The sequence below is a fragment of the Aspergillus niger genome (assembly GCF_000002855.4).
Source record: "Aspergillus niger supercontig An11".
Taxonomy (NCBI): domain Eukaryota; kingdom Fungi; phylum Ascomycota; class Eurotiomycetes; order Eurotiales; family Aspergillaceae; genus Aspergillus; species Aspergillus niger.
The window spans coordinates 1,317,202-1,331,697 of record NT_166526.1 but is presented as its reverse complement, the minus strand read 5'-3'; the positions used below and the strand labels follow the sequence as shown (position 1 = coordinate 1,331,697).

The window sequence follows — 14,496 nt, the reverse complement described above, 5'->3', positions numbered from 1 at the left end:
ACAGCATTCCACATATCCCACCCCGAAACAAGGGTACTAACCACCATCCCAATCCCCACCCCCAACTGGCCCATTTCAATCCATCCCAGGAAGGTCCCAGGAATGAGCATATCACATGCATCAACACAGAGCATTTTCTTCAGAAGCGAGAAGCGGCTGATAGAAGGAGCTGGCTTCTTCTCATCCTTCGTCTTAGACGTAGACGACGCCGAAGAAAAGAGTATATCATTAGCAGCTCCCAGTATAGAGAACCCCAGCGCATAGAACCAGAACTTATTCGCTTCTGTCAATATGGCTGCATTATATGGGTTTGGATAGATGGATGTTGCGTGTAACTTGCATGACACTTTAGTATCATTGTATGTCTTGGAATATGAAGGGAAGGGAGTACATACGAGAGTCAAATCCTCCAACAGGAAATAACATCCAAAGCAGGACCATTTACTTATTTCGATTACCGTCTTGATGATATTGCCTTGAGCAGAGGAGGTACCCCCCAGCAAGGCAAATGCTCGATTGAAGCAGTCGATGAAGTTGAAGAACCGGAGGAAGCGTCTCGCTGTTTATTATTTAGTACTGGTTGATTCAAATGATGGATGTAGGGTATTCCCAATTGATTAGGACTATTGGAGGGAAACTAACTCAACGCAAACTGTGTCTTGGCGATGTTGAACCGCGAAATGGATTCTTTTTCCAGAGTGGGTATTTGCAGGGCCAGCACACAGACGGATTGGACGAGGCGGAGGGTCTTTTCGAGACCTGGGGTGGTTCGCGTGAAGCGGTATAAATGGTCTAGCATTCTGATTTCTTTCTATTGCTTTGAGGGGGTATATGTCTGGGGATATGTAGTCTATTGTAGATGTGTTATTTGGCGGTGGGTAGAGACGCGGTTTAAGTAGAAATTAGTCTACCTGCCAAGGGGCTGGCTAGCGGGTACGCGATATCGGCTCGGTATCCGCTTATCTATCATATTCAACCCCATCACATTCACAATGAGGATGATATACGTGACATATCACTTCCGAATGCAACAATGTTCAACGCTAATCTATACATCTACAGCAATCACCGACCTCCCGCAATATCCTGTCCCAGCCGGTATCCTCCGACCTTCTCCCACTCAACCTTCTGCCGTGTGATCGGCAATTGTCTCCGCAGCCCCTTGAATACTCCCTCTGCCGTGCTAACAAACGCCCGGTTCAATTCCTCCTGGTAATCCCGTTCCGCCGCGGCGATCCGCGAAATGATGGCACTAGCATCCACGGATTGCACCGACAGGTTCACCGGCTTGGTGGTGTTGAGGGCCACGTTGCCGTCTTCATAGTAGTGCACATCGACCTTGATCTGGCCGGAGATGGTGGCCGAAGAGGAGTTCACGGGGAGGGTGTAGATGGCGCGGAAGCGACCGTTCCTTTCCCATATTAGTAATTCCTCGTCGAGAATACAATGTGGGAGGTATACCAGAAGTTATTAGGCGAGTAGCGGTTAGCAACGAGGACAATGGCCACGGCAGTGTCATCCTCGATGGGGTACACGCCGTAACTGCAGGTACGGTAGTGTTCGGTGGCGTGTGCGGAGAGGGACTTAAGGAGAGATTTGCTGCGACCTGTTAGCATCACGCCCCAACAATGAACCAGATACGAGGGAAGGGAGCGTACATCAAATCCGCATTCTGCGACTCCAGAACGTACGACTGTGCTGCCGATGCTTCCTATTCCCAGTCAACCCCTTGTCCTCTCAATGCCTTATGTCCACCTACCTGCGTGACATGATCCACCTCGAACGACGTCTGACTTTCCACATCGAAATACCGGTTTCCCTCAAGTTTGTTGTATTCGCTGATCAGAACCTAGAGGAGGTCAGGACGGTCGGTCGACTCCATTATCAGAAAGATAGCCGCCTACCTCCTGGCTTGCGCCGGGAAGCTTCACGGTCGCCAGTTGTGTCTCATTGTAGCGCTCAAAGGCGGGGGCGAGGGAGGGGATAATGTCGGGACCGTCGGAGGTGAGAGCCTTGACGTCTGCAGAGCTGCTTAGTATGGACTGGGTGAGGGGTACGATGCGGGTGGCAACGGTCGGGATAGATAGGTGGAAGTGGATTGCATACCTGCGACGACATCTGCGAGCTAAGAGATGCTGTTAGCCATGTTCGGGGTCATGCAGGTATAGGAGCATGAGGGGGTAGCTGCCTACCTCACCGGGCGGGGCACCCTCGATGAAGGAGGATGCGAGTTCGATAGTGGAAGCCATGGATGTTATGGAACGTACTCAGCTGCCAGAGTTGAGTATGCGGAAGATCAAAAGTAATCTAGTCAGAATCAAGCAAGAAGAATAGAGGGGCAGTGGATGCTGGATGAGCAGACGGAGCTCCAATGTCAACACGGAGTTAGCGCGACTCCCGCCGAGGCCGCACGTGGCCCCTGACCTGCGGCTATCCGCATATCGTCTCTATTATGTTAACCATATCTCTATCAGACACCGTAATCACCTCAGTATGCAAAATAGGATTTATTAATATTAGTTACGATGCAGTTAAGCTATGTCCCAAGTATAGTACCAATCAATGCAAAAATAACGCCGAACTCAACCGAACCCGCTAATAGCATTGAATCCATAGTCGATGTCGGAGAATGCTGTAATTTTATAATGTAAACCGGCTCAGCCAGCCTACTCAATGCTCATATTCATGAACCCATCACTGGTTTCATTCATTCCCTGCAGCCCCACTCGCTTCAGGGTTCCGGTATGGTTGTTGCCATTGCGTGGCCCATTGTCGGTGGCAGGCCGGTCTGGGAACAGCGAGCCAAGGTTGGACCTCGGTGGTCCCCAAATGCTGGGACTCGTGTCTTTGACCACTGGTGAATTAGGCATGACCGGGCTGCTCTGTGCGCTCATGCTCGGGGACACCGCTCGCCGCTTGAAGAGGTTCGGATCGAAATCATCATCCCGACGGCGTTTCCTCCTGAACTCACCCACAAACCCAGCCGGAGCACCCTGGGATGCTTCACTTCGCGAGCCAGGTCGCTCGCTAGGCTTAGCAAACTCTGTAGTCGACCCTACTGTGGTAGATGGTGTAATATCCATAGCAAGGTCATCTTCCGAAACAGACGAGGCTCCATGTCGGCGTTGGGGCGGGGGCGGCGTGCGGTAGCGCTCGTCAAACGAATTCCAGAACTCGACCCCTCCTGAATTTCTATTGGCCTGGTCGATGAACCTTGGTTCGTCCGGCGTCGTTAGTCCGGCTTTTGGAGGGATCTCCTCTGGGGTTTGCCCGTGACCAACAGGGGTGGATGTATCAAGAGCCGACAGATCACCTAATGGTGATTTCGCTTCAACGTCGGGTTCGTTCTCTTTTACTTGTCGAATTACTTCCGCTTCTCGCTTGGCCTCGCTATCGATCGGGGCAGACTCCTCCATCAATGCCGCCCGGATACGCGCAAAGGTCTTTGTTTTTGGCTAAACGAGGTCAGCTGTGTTCTATTCATTCGGACTAGAGTACTTACCAGTAAGCTCCCACGACGGGTAACGGCCCGTCGTATTACCCCCAAAGGCCCGCCCTCGGAGTTCGATGTGCTTGGGCTCTGCCCACGCGCAGTGCGGTTCTCACCCTCGTCGCTGACATCCGACAGGCGCAAATCCCGCGTACCCAAGCTGAGACTGGCCCGTCGGGGACCTGCGCCAAAGTATCCTCCATTCTGTCCTTCGATACTCTTCATCACGGGTGGCGAAAGAGGGCCCGGACTCTGCTTGGAGCTGCCGCTAGCACTGCTGGAGCTGTGCCTGCTTCGTCCCTTGCGGAAACGAGCCCGTTGGAAGCTCATCAGACTCGCGGCTGCTTGTGAGTAGCCGCCCATCCACTCGTTTCCCGGGCTGGACACGTTCCCCACAGCAAACGGACTCATCCCACCTCCCAACCGCTTCGCCTGGGGTGTATTGGTGATCATCATGTCGTCGCGGTCGCCAATCATGGGTTCGTCATCCTCCTCACTGCTGCTTGTATCAGATTCCATCATGTTGACGCTGGATACGGAGCTCGAAATTGTGGCCTTGTCGGCGGGGTTCGAGGTGGAGAACTGGAGGCCGGAGACTGAAGCTGGCGAGCCACGCCGCTGCGGGATATTTACACCGCGCCCGCCAACGGTCGGAGAGGAGTCCGGGGACGCTTCTGCAAGGGTCGAGTGATGGAGATTGGTGCAAGCTCGTGAAAAGTCCAGGCCACGGGAACGACGGGGCAGCACGGAGCCCGGCGAGCCGTAGATGGCCGAGGAGTCTAGCTTCGGGGAAAGCGGGGCACGATTGGATAAGGATAACGGTCCGGAAGATCTGGCAGAGAGGTTCAACGAGAGACTCTGCATGGACGGCCGCTGGGGCATTTCGGGGGTCGAGGAGAGGGAGGAGTCATCTTTGCTGGGCGGGCGGAATTCATCGTGATTGATCGGCATGGCGGAAACTGGTTTTCCCGCATCGCTCAGCGAGCGAGTATTCGGTGAAGGGCGTAATGGAGGCCCAAGTGTAGGTGTGTTCTTGTCACCGGCATGGTCGGGATCGGTGCCTGAACTGGTTTGTCCGGTCCGCTGCGACAGTTGTTCGCTAAGCCGGCTCGCGAATGGGATAGCCCTGCTATGGGATAGAGTTGAAGGGGTGGTGGACGACGTCATGTTCGCAACTGAGACCACTTTTTACACGTGTCACGGTGGCAGTTGTGCGTATCAGACCGCATAGAACATGGTGAGCTTCTCACGAATTTCTCCCGGGGCGGCTAGTTCAGATGGTAGGCTTCTCGTAAGGTGAGGGTTAGATCGGTCAGGAGAGTGTGGCGTGGATAAAACGTGGGATGACAGTGCTAGATATGGCCTGGATGGATGAGAAACAGAGATAAACATCAGTACATGATGGGAGAGGTCAAGCAGAGCGCCAGACGCGGTTGAGGCCATCCGCACGCCCATGCCTGCCTCAGGTTGGCCAATCCTCCGCCAGTCCGGTGACGCCCTTGACGTCCTGCCCGCCACTTCCGGCCAATCACACGCTTCCTGCCCCGCCTCTAGGCTCGCCCTATGATTGGTACGCGGACCCTGATCGTCTTGATGCCTGAGGCCTTAGACACTAGATAGTAGTACTACCACCCACTAAGTACCAACGGGCTAAGCAGTCTAGCGTAGAGCTAATATCGGCATTCAATAGCAAGCTTACGATTGGGCCCGGGGGTACATTCGCTCTATCGACAACCCTGTATCCGACACTCACACATCGCCTTCAATTCTGCCGCAGTCATAAGCGGTCAATAGGGCGGTAAAGAAGTATACAGAATGCTGACCCATTGTTTTTGGAGTTGTTAGAAAATATATCCGCTTATATCCGTCTATTTCCGCAGTTTTTTCTGCGAGGTCGACAAGGTTCTGCCGCTTTGGCGGTCAGATGAGCGGTCAGATTGGGCATCATATGGTCCAACAGCGATCTTACATGCCAGTTCCTGGGACTTTGTTCTCGCGGTTAACGAGTAGTCTGGAATTCAGGGTTTGTATTTATGAAGCGTTTTGGCCCTCATGTATGATTGGTGGAGCTCAATGTAAAGAATCCGTGTGTGTCTATACCGATGAAAGCGTTGGATCTATCGGGTGGTAGTTCTTATACTACCGTCTACCGCATATACAGGAAAGCTATCCGAGTCTCGGTATTTGCTAGCCACCTGCAAGTATCAACAAATCCAGTCTAGCGCCAACAGATCTCTTTATTTGTGTAACTTACACACCTCACCTGGTGAAAAGTACAATACTGGTAGCTATGACCTTGTAAATTGCACTTTTATCGCCAACCTAAACAGGATGGATGGTCAATTTCCACCCAGTAACTACATAATGTAATTCGTCTCGGCTCGGATAAGCCATGTTTAGTTACATCCCCAACCCCGCCATTTAGTACGATCCTGGTATTTTCGATTGTAGATACTATTTCTTACCCCCGCTTTGTCTGACGCAGAGAATCTCATCAAAAGCCCTTTTCCGAGACCATAACTATCGAAATTGCTACGCCTTGCATTTTGCACAATTCTTCTAGACTGAATCATTACCTGGAACTAATCTTCTCATACAAGACACTTCAAACCGATCGCACCTCCTCAAACTCCCTTTGCCAATTATGGACCCCCGAGTAGGCGTAGGCGTCTTCGTCATCAACCACAAGGGACAGTTAGTTCTTGGCCAGCGCAAAAGCAGCCACGGCGCTGGTAAGTAATACCCTCACTAGAGTCGATTCATTCAATTTGGTCATATCATTAGTACACACTTAACCTCAATCTCACTACTTACACCTCTACACAGGTACCTGGGCCCTACCCGGCGGCCATCTCGAATTCAATGAGTCCTTCGAAGACTGTGCGGCACGTGAAGTATTAGAAGAGACAGGCCTCAATGTGCGCGACATACAATTCCTCACAGCAACCAATGACATCATGAAAGATGAGGGGAAGCACTATGTCACTGTTTTTGTGGCATGTACTGTTGTGGGAGATGATGCGCAGCCGGAGGTTAGTGATGTAACACCTACTTGCGATTTCTTCTTGTACAAAAAGGGAATACGTGCATATACCGTCAGCTAATCATTCCTTCCAGGTATTGGAACCTCACAAGTGTGAGCAGTGGAAGTGGGTGACCTGGGAAGAAGTCTCCTCGTATCATAACGATCCAAAATCCAGCCACAAATTGTTCATACCGTTGGTCAATCTGCTCGAACAGAGACCGGGATTTCATCCTGTTAGACGAGGATGATCTCAATTCTCTTTGTGTCCAAGAACCCTTTATCATGTGTACTACTTAGCGGCTATTGAATACGAAACTGCACTTAATCGCGGCTACAAGGTCGGTCTTTTCTCTATATTGTAACTAAAGGGACAAAGAAGCTAGGAAAATTGGAACGATAAATTAACGACAAACTTTCAAACTCAAGTAGAGGCATCCAAAAGAATTTCGCACGCTGAATTCAGCAAAGACCTGATCCGAGCTGAATCATAATAGGCACTATTATAACAAACCCTGATCTCCAGTTGACCCAGCCTGGTCTCCATGGAAATGAAAATTGAAGAATTAGCCGGAAGATTTATAGCCCAATAATCCTCCACGTCGATCTCGCCATATGAAGCCCGCATATACGGCGACAAGTCCCCCATATTACTGATGATAAATGTGGACATCACGTCGTTCACGACATCGGGGTCCATGTCGGCCAAGACGTTTGTCATGATTGGCATGTAGGACGTCATATTTTTCTTGTATGAAGAATAGCATTCCATCAATGCTTTTGACGTTTGTGGAAAGTTATGAATGTCAATTTGGATTGGCCACAGTCCAAAGCGCAGTGCAGCTGCGTCACTACCCAATTCAGGTGGCCCTTGGCACTGTCCTCGGAGGCTTGAAACGAGAAACGTGTTTTGTTGGACGCCGTCAGGCAGATTGCCTTGCTCTTTGGCAGCTAGAGCGATGGCAGCGTGGCCAAATGGAGTAAGTGTGAGGCCTAGATTGCGCGCTCCGGCAATGATGGTTTTTGTCTCTTTGGCCGAGAATCGGTGTCTTTCAAACCCATAATACGACTCCCGCTGCGAGGTTCCGGGCTCAGTTGCTAGGCCTAAGGTCCTTGACGCTTTGGGCTGCTTCTTTGGGAAGAACCCTCGGTGATCTTTAACCCATGATTGTGTGAGCCGGGGGATCGCAGCTGCATTCCACGTCTCAAGAGGCAGGTTCTTGACTTCTTCCCCTGGATTCCATCGGACGGTGTCCGTGATAGGACGCGATAGCTCATTCAGAAAATCATTGTACCATATGGTAACCCCGTGGCCATCTGCATGACAATGTGAAAGTTTTAGCAGGAATTCGTTGCGATCCTTGAAATGAAGCAGCATGGGAAGCTCTACTGGACCCAAGCTATTAAGCACATCTTCAGTCCCTTTTGGGGTGGAGTCAACGGATAAGAAGGTTTTCTCGGTCCAGGCCTCCAATTCCTTGCCGTATGGCACATTGTATATCCAGTTTTCGCCAACCACAGAACTTGCCATCAACGGATGCTTGTATCGTAGATTCTGCCAGGCTAGTCGCCCCTTTTTGGTCAGCTGCTCCCCAGTGAGGCGAGTCCGAACTTTGACAGCGGCAGCGACGTCGTATGTCCGGCGACCAGGTGGGTGGCTGATGGCGAATTCTCTCATCACAGCCTCCATGCCATCAAGGGGCCTGGTGTATTGCGTTTCGGATACTCTTCCCCATGTTCTTGGAACTGCTGTCGAATAGAAAGATCTATGAATAGTTGATGATATGGATACTTTTCTACACATCAGCATAAGTAAATCATGATTCATTTTCTAATGTAGAAAGGTACACTGGCCAAGACCGTCTTATCAGCTTGAAGATCGAAAGGGGTTGTACCTTGAAATTCTACCTGATGAGAACGTACGTAAGCAGCCGATATTCCCGGAACCAAAGGTAGGTAGCATTTTGTAGTCTCAGCTACCAAGGGGTGCGAAGCTAGAAGTGAATAACGTTCCTAAACTGACTCCACTTGATCTGAGCTCTACTCGAAATGAACAATAAACATTGATTTGATCTTGCACATGGAACGCAAGAACGCAATAGGCCTCGGTCCAGACTCAATGTGTACGAACCATGGGTTGACAGGAGTTAGAATATATAGCGTACTGACAGCGGGGAAAAGCCATTATTGAAGTATATTATGATATATCGGTGGCCACTCAGAATGCGTACACTCTACTGGAAGTCAGGCTCAAAGCCCCATGACCATTTTACATGCATTCACATAAGATAGGAAGTCCATTATTAGAGACAACAAGATCGAACGGACATCATTGACTGCCCTTCTCATCCCACATTCCGAAGATGGTGACACAACATAACAGGGATCTTTCCCTCTCCACCGGACAAGTCAAAGTCTAACCTGTGAATGTGTGCAGCCGTCAGTAAGGAAATTGCAGAGAAGTGGGCACTTTATCCTGAGTTAAGATTATCTTCAAACAATTCTTGAAAGCAAGGACAAACTCTTCATGCCGTGGAGGGAACTTCGACGTTACTTAAAGCAGCGGAGATACGTAATTCGACTAAGCTCCAATGTAGTGGAGAAATGCTGAGTTAATACCATCCGATGCCGCTCTGAAACGAAACTCCTTGCATGAAACTTGCCCACAGTACCCGTTCTAGTGCCGATGCGAGTACGCATGATATAATGTTGTTCTGTTAGAACATCGATGCATTATTTGATAAGCCCCTGTTTTTCATTATGCAGTGGCGGGTATCCTTCCGATAGCATCCGGTAAGAGTCTGCTCAGAAAAAGGTTTCCACGATTATTGACGTCGCAGCCCCTTGAGTATGAATGTTGATTGAGAGTGTCGGTGAGAGCGTCCAAATCCACGTGACTGGGAATACTACTTCCCATCCTCTTGTCTGGACATATGACGTTATACCGGTCAATGTTAAGGACAGCGATTATCGTTTACTGTGAAAAAGGTACATGGGATTCAAATGCATGTATATCTAGTCCGTATCTGAAGAATAGAAACCCATGATAAGAAGCTTAGAGCCATGACGTTGATGAAGGTAGAATACTTTGCTGTCCACTTCGCGGCTACCCGTCAGATAGGCTGAATTGTATGGATATCGTAATTGCTGCTGTTTGAATAGGCGTAGTTAGCTGACCTCATCAATCTCAGGAGATAGAACTTACGTGAGTTACTAGATCAATATGAGGCTAACAAGGCTATAGTCTTGTGTTTGCTATTCTAGACTCCTGCTATCGAATCACAAGCCTTGGTGGCGGCTCACGCCCAACCAGCGCTTGGGATTCAGCCCAGTAACCAATGACCGCACAGCTACAGCGGCAGCCTTACCTTTGCCCCAAACAACATAAGATCAGCTCCCATTGACATATAAAGTTAGCACCGCAGTGTGACTGAGCCTTTTATAGTCACGGGCTATGAGCCTAACTCCATGTTCGCTTGTTCCTGTGATCTGCTGCCGTCCAGGCAACATCTGACGCTCAGTTTCTCAATTTCCTGTCGACATATTCCCTTTCGCATCGCTAGATCCTCATTTACTTCTCTTCCAGTATCTATTGTCGATTGTTTCTCATATGGACTCTGTGGGGATTGAGGAGTTTCGCATTGACGAGGATGTTGTTAGCTCAATCTTACAACTGAGCAATGATGAGCTCGAAGGGTTGACAACACTCTATGGGGATTCCCCTGACGATGCAGACATTGAGCTGTTTATTTTCACTTGCTTTCTTTTGTTCAAAAGAACTGATTCTCCCCGGCGGGCTGAGCTGGCCATCAGAAAGGCTCAGAAATGGGCTGCTTCTACACCACCGGACCATAGCCAGTGGAGGCGGCGTCTTGCAATGATGAGATCAATCAGGAGCAGTGTAAACATTAGCTGGCCCTTGATATACGGAGATAAGAAATTAGAATCGGATGTTCTGCACATACTTTACAGCGGAGCTCGGTATAGACTGACTGGATCGATTGAAGACCTTAATGATACCATCAATTTTATAGGGTCTGTCTTAAGCCGAACGCCTCCAATACCAAGACTGAAGGGCATGATCGACTTAGCCCATTGGCTGGCTCAACGGTTTGAGAAGGATCGGCAGACTTATTTGGATGACCTAAAGGCTGCGATACGCTTGGTTCGTTCTGTTGCATCCGCGGAAGGGGTGGACTATTTCCAACGTGCCAAACTGCTTGTTCGAGCCAGTGAATGGACGTCTACGCAATATGAATGCGATCATGACCCGAGCACCCTTGACAAGTCCATTGAAATCCACCGTCATGCATTATCTATTGCAACTCAGTATGATAACCTTTGCATTCATTTATTTATGGGACTTTCAGCTGCGCTGATTCAGCGAGCTTCGAAACGAAGACAGCCTGCAGACCTCCAGGAAGCAACTGCAACACTTACAGGGTTGCTGGAAAAGCCCTCGCTTGATTGCAAAAATCGATTTGGTGTTCTGAATAGCTTGGGTCTTGCTATGATAAGCCATTTCGCGAACTCTGGAGATATCCAATACCTGGGTCGTTCTATTGAGTACTTTGAGGAATCACTCGACCTTGCCTCATTCAACAACTTTCCCAGCATTGCTCCCATTTTAAACCTTGTTCAAACTCTCCAGTCACTCACAGAGAGCTTGGAAAAGCCATTCTACAAGGATTACATCGATAAGGCAACTGGAATTCTTGAAGTCGCATTGCCAAACCTTGCCTGGAAAGAATTCCCATATGGCACTCTGCTCCATCCAGCAACCCTGCTCAATGATCACTTCAACAAAACTAATAGACTTGAATATCTTGATCGAGCTTGCAAATTAACCCGGTTGGCTAGCTCTACAGCGCCATTTGGTCCTGAGAGGGCTCAATGTCTGTGCATACTAGCGCAACGACTCCGTCTCTACTTTCGCCACACCAGCAGTAACGGGTACTTAAACGAGGCAATCCTTACTGCAGAACGAGCTGTTGAAATGACACCAACAGATCACCAGCAAAAATCTCACTTTATGTCTGATTTAGGGGGCCTACTCTTAGAGCGTTGGCAGACATCGAATAGTAGCGAAGACATCTTCAATGGAAGCAAAGTGCTAAAAGAAGCATCACGACTCCTGCCATCTACCGACCCCAACTGGCCCACCATAATGGAAAACACTGCTACAGCTAATAATTTCTTGTTTAAACGCACGGGCAATATCAAGTATTTGAATTGCGCTATCGATACACTCGAAAAGATATTATCAAATCACACGACTGGACAATCAGATATCTATCTATACACTTGCTTCAATTTAGCAAATTTGCTTTGCATACGGGCCCACAACAAGTGTAGAGCAGATGAAGAGGTGGACTTGTCTTCGTGGCCGTGGACTATGGATTTGCGTGAAGGTGAAAGACCCTTATCTAATGCATCCACAACGAATGTTGACCGTGCACTTCATCTCGTGAACACCGCCCTGCTATCAATTGACACCACTCACCCTGAATGGGGAAGCTCCCACAAACTCCTCGGCCATATCTACCTACACAGGTATAATATTATTCGGAGGGCTCCCGACCTTGGCCGTGAGGCATTTTCTGAGCTTAATTCTGCAATCAACGTCCAAGAGATAGCCGTGCGTTATTTACCGTCTACGCATTCGTTGCGACTAGACTTGTTGGCTGAGCATTCCGCAACATTGCTCATTCGACACGAGATTACGCATGATTCTAGTGATTTTCAAAAGGCAATTCGTTGCTGCAGAGAAGCAGTTAAAGCTCGTGAAGGCAGTCCCCGAATTCGAATAGAAATGGCCCAGGTCTTAGGAGCATTGCTTCTCAAGTCCACTTCGCATGAGGAAGCATTTCAAGTACTGGAGGAAGCAGTCGGGTTGATACCCATGGCCTGTCCAAGGTCTTCCAGTAGCTATGACAAGCAAAGTTTTCTTAGCTCGTGCTTTGCCATAGCTTCTCAGTCTGCTGCAACGGCTTTGCACACCGGCAAATCTGCATCCTATGCCCTGAAAGTGCTAGAAAAAAGTCGTGGTGTTGTAGCAGGATCCTTCCTAGATGCCCGGACCGATCTCTCTGAGCTCAGGCGTAAGCATCCGGAGCTCGCTAGAAAGTTCGAAGCACTAGCGGAGAAACTCAATCGAGATCCAGATTTGAGTGAGGGTTTTCGACTATCCAATGCAGAGAACAACGTTTTATCGCAGGATACAAGCAAATTGAACCGGAGAATTTACATGCAGCAAGACTTCAACCGGCTTGTTGAGACAATACGAAGCGAGACCGGATTGTCAAACTTCCTTCTCCCTCCGAGCGAGGAAGAGATGATGGATGCAGCTTGTCAGGGAGCGATCGTGATGATCAATGTCGGTACGCGTTCTGATGCAATAGTCATCGAGAAGCATCGAATCAGTTCTATCAGCCTACCTTATCTGTCCATGGAAGTTGTGGATCGCATCGCTGGGGAGTTTACTAAATCAAACTCTTACGTCCTGCATACATCTTCTTTCCTTCCTTCGGTGCTTGAGTGGCTATGGGTTGTCCTTGCTCGTCCTGTCTTGGATTATCTGGGATACCTACACCCCCCAGAGCAGGGACAACCGTGGCCGCACATTTGGTGGATCCCTACCTGGAGATTGGTTTACTTTCCTATCCATGCTGCGGGGATTCATAACAAGAACACTGACGAGACAGTGCTGGACAGAGTAGTGTCATCCTATGCGTCCTCAGTCAGGTCACTCATCCACAGTCGTCAAGGAGCTCTCCCAGAGACACCCTCCAGCACCACAAAGCCACAACAAGCGCTTCTTATCTCCATGCCCGAAACACCTAAACAATCCTCCCTCCCGTTCGCCGTCAACGAAATCACCACCATCAATCCCCTTATCCAAGAGATAGGTCTGACACCCACACACCGCGAAGGCGGAAACACAAACGAGGTTCTGCAATTAATGAAAAGCAGCACCATCCTCCACTTCGCAGGCCACGGAATGTCCCACGCCAGCGATCCCACTCAAAGCTGTCTTTTAACTCAAGACTGGTTCACCAACCCCTTGACAGTCGAAAAGCTCAGACAAGAGAACTTACAAGACACATCTCCGTTCCTCGCCTATCTCTCATCCTGCTCTACCGGAGCAAACAAAAACCTCAAGCTCGCTGACGAGACTATCCACCTTGTCAATGCTTGTCAGCTGGCGGGGTTCCGACATGCCATTGGGGCGCTCTGGGAAGTGTCGGATCAGCATTGTGTCGAGGTAGCGAAAGGTGTGTATGAGACTTTGAAGGAGGAGGGGCTGACCGATGAGGCTGTGGCTAGGGGGCTGCATAGGGCTACGAGGAGGGTGCGTGATAGTTGTCGGGATTTTACGATGAGGAAACATGCGAGCACGGGGATGAAAGCCAAGGAGGAGGAGGAGGACAATATAGATAAACGGTTAGGCTCTTTGGAACGAGAATTCAGAGCGTTGGGAATTGATGCGAAATTGGGCGTGAATGGCTTGGAAAGAGATATAGAGCCTGCCGAGGATAGCCCTGGTTTTGAGATACATGCTGCTTCGTTTCTCTGGGTTCCGTACTTTCATCACGGTGCTTAAATTTGTTCTGTGATTATTGCTACTTCGCCCTTATCCGAGCGAAATGTTTTTTTTTTTTATGAATATTAAGGTGGATCATTCGTCAATATATACTGTCAAGACATCTCATTAAGGCCTGATCCTTCGCCACTTATACTGCCTACATAGCCTTTCCTCATTACCACCACCACCAACACTATCTTGAGAGTCTGGTCAGATTCAACACATACACAATCTATATTGTCCCTGTCCCTTCATCTTGAGGTATACTACGCATGATGACCTCCAATGTCTGTGTGCTGGCTCGCTGCCACGCTGGCAAGTATTCATGGAGGGAGCTGATAGTTATTAGACTCTCACACATAAAGACGGACACTACAGCATAATCCAAGGCATTGAATC

At 49.3% G+C, this 14,496-nt stretch overlaps 5 protein-coding genes across 5 annotated transcripts; 2 read left to right on the top strand and 3 right to left on the bottom strand.

The window, feature by feature from the left end:
- Positions 1 to 2: 2 nt before the first annotated feature.
- An11g05460 (uncharacterized protein) lies at positions 3 to 2,249 on the bottom strand (the record flags this gene model as incomplete). Its single annotated transcript, XM_059750276.1, has 11 exons — positions 3 to 407; positions 494 to 559; positions 654 to 835; positions 912 to 958; positions 1,070 to 1,411; positions 1,462 to 1,606; positions 1,642 to 1,711; positions 1,760 to 1,849; positions 1,905 to 2,020; positions 2,107 to 2,125; positions 2,193 to 2,249. Coding segments are annotated over 11 exons (1,539 nt in total), but the record flags the coding sequence as incomplete, so codon positions are not given.
- Positions 2,250 to 2,666: 417 nt separating this feature from the next.
- On the bottom strand, positions 2,667 to 4,945 carry An11g05450 (hypothetical protein; the record flags this gene model as incomplete). The annotated part of the gene is made up of 3 exons (XM_059750275.1): positions 2,667 to 3,455; positions 3,503 to 4,665; positions 4,741 to 4,945. The coding sequence occupies 3 exons, from the start codon at positions 4,943 to 4,945 to the stop codon at positions 2,667 to 2,669; spliced, it is 2,157 nt and encodes a 718-aa protein (XP_059606727.1).
- A 1,189-nt stretch (positions 4,946 to 6,134) lies between these two features.
- On the top strand, positions 6,135 to 6,647 carry An11g05440 (uncharacterized protein; the record flags this gene model as incomplete). Its single annotated transcript, XM_059750274.1, has 3 exons — positions 6,135 to 6,222; positions 6,317 to 6,522; positions 6,591 to 6,647. The coding sequence occupies 3 exons, from the start codon at positions 6,135 to 6,137 to the stop codon at positions 6,645 to 6,647; spliced, it is 351 nt and encodes a 116-aa protein (XP_059606726.1).
- A 289-nt stretch (positions 6,648 to 6,936) lies between these two features.
- On the bottom strand, positions 6,937 to 8,475 carry An11g05430 (uncharacterized protein; the record flags this gene model as incomplete). The annotated part of the gene is made up of 2 exons (XM_001394492.3): positions 6,937 to 8,258; positions 8,436 to 8,475. 2 exons carry the CDS (start codon positions 8,473 to 8,475, stop codon positions 6,937 to 6,939), a joined length of 1,362 nt encoding a protein of 453 aa, XP_001394529.3.
- Positions 8,476 to 10,122: 1,647 nt separating this feature from the next.
- Positions 10,123 to 14,115, top strand: An11g05420 (uncharacterized protein; the record flags this gene model as incomplete). The annotated part of the gene is made up of 1 exon (XM_001394491.3): positions 10,123 to 14,115. The coding sequence occupies one exon, from the start codon at positions 10,123 to 10,125 to the stop codon at positions 14,113 to 14,115; it is 3,993 nt and encodes a 1,330-aa protein (XP_001394528.3).
- Between the last annotated feature and the right edge of the window lie 381 nt (positions 14,116 to 14,496).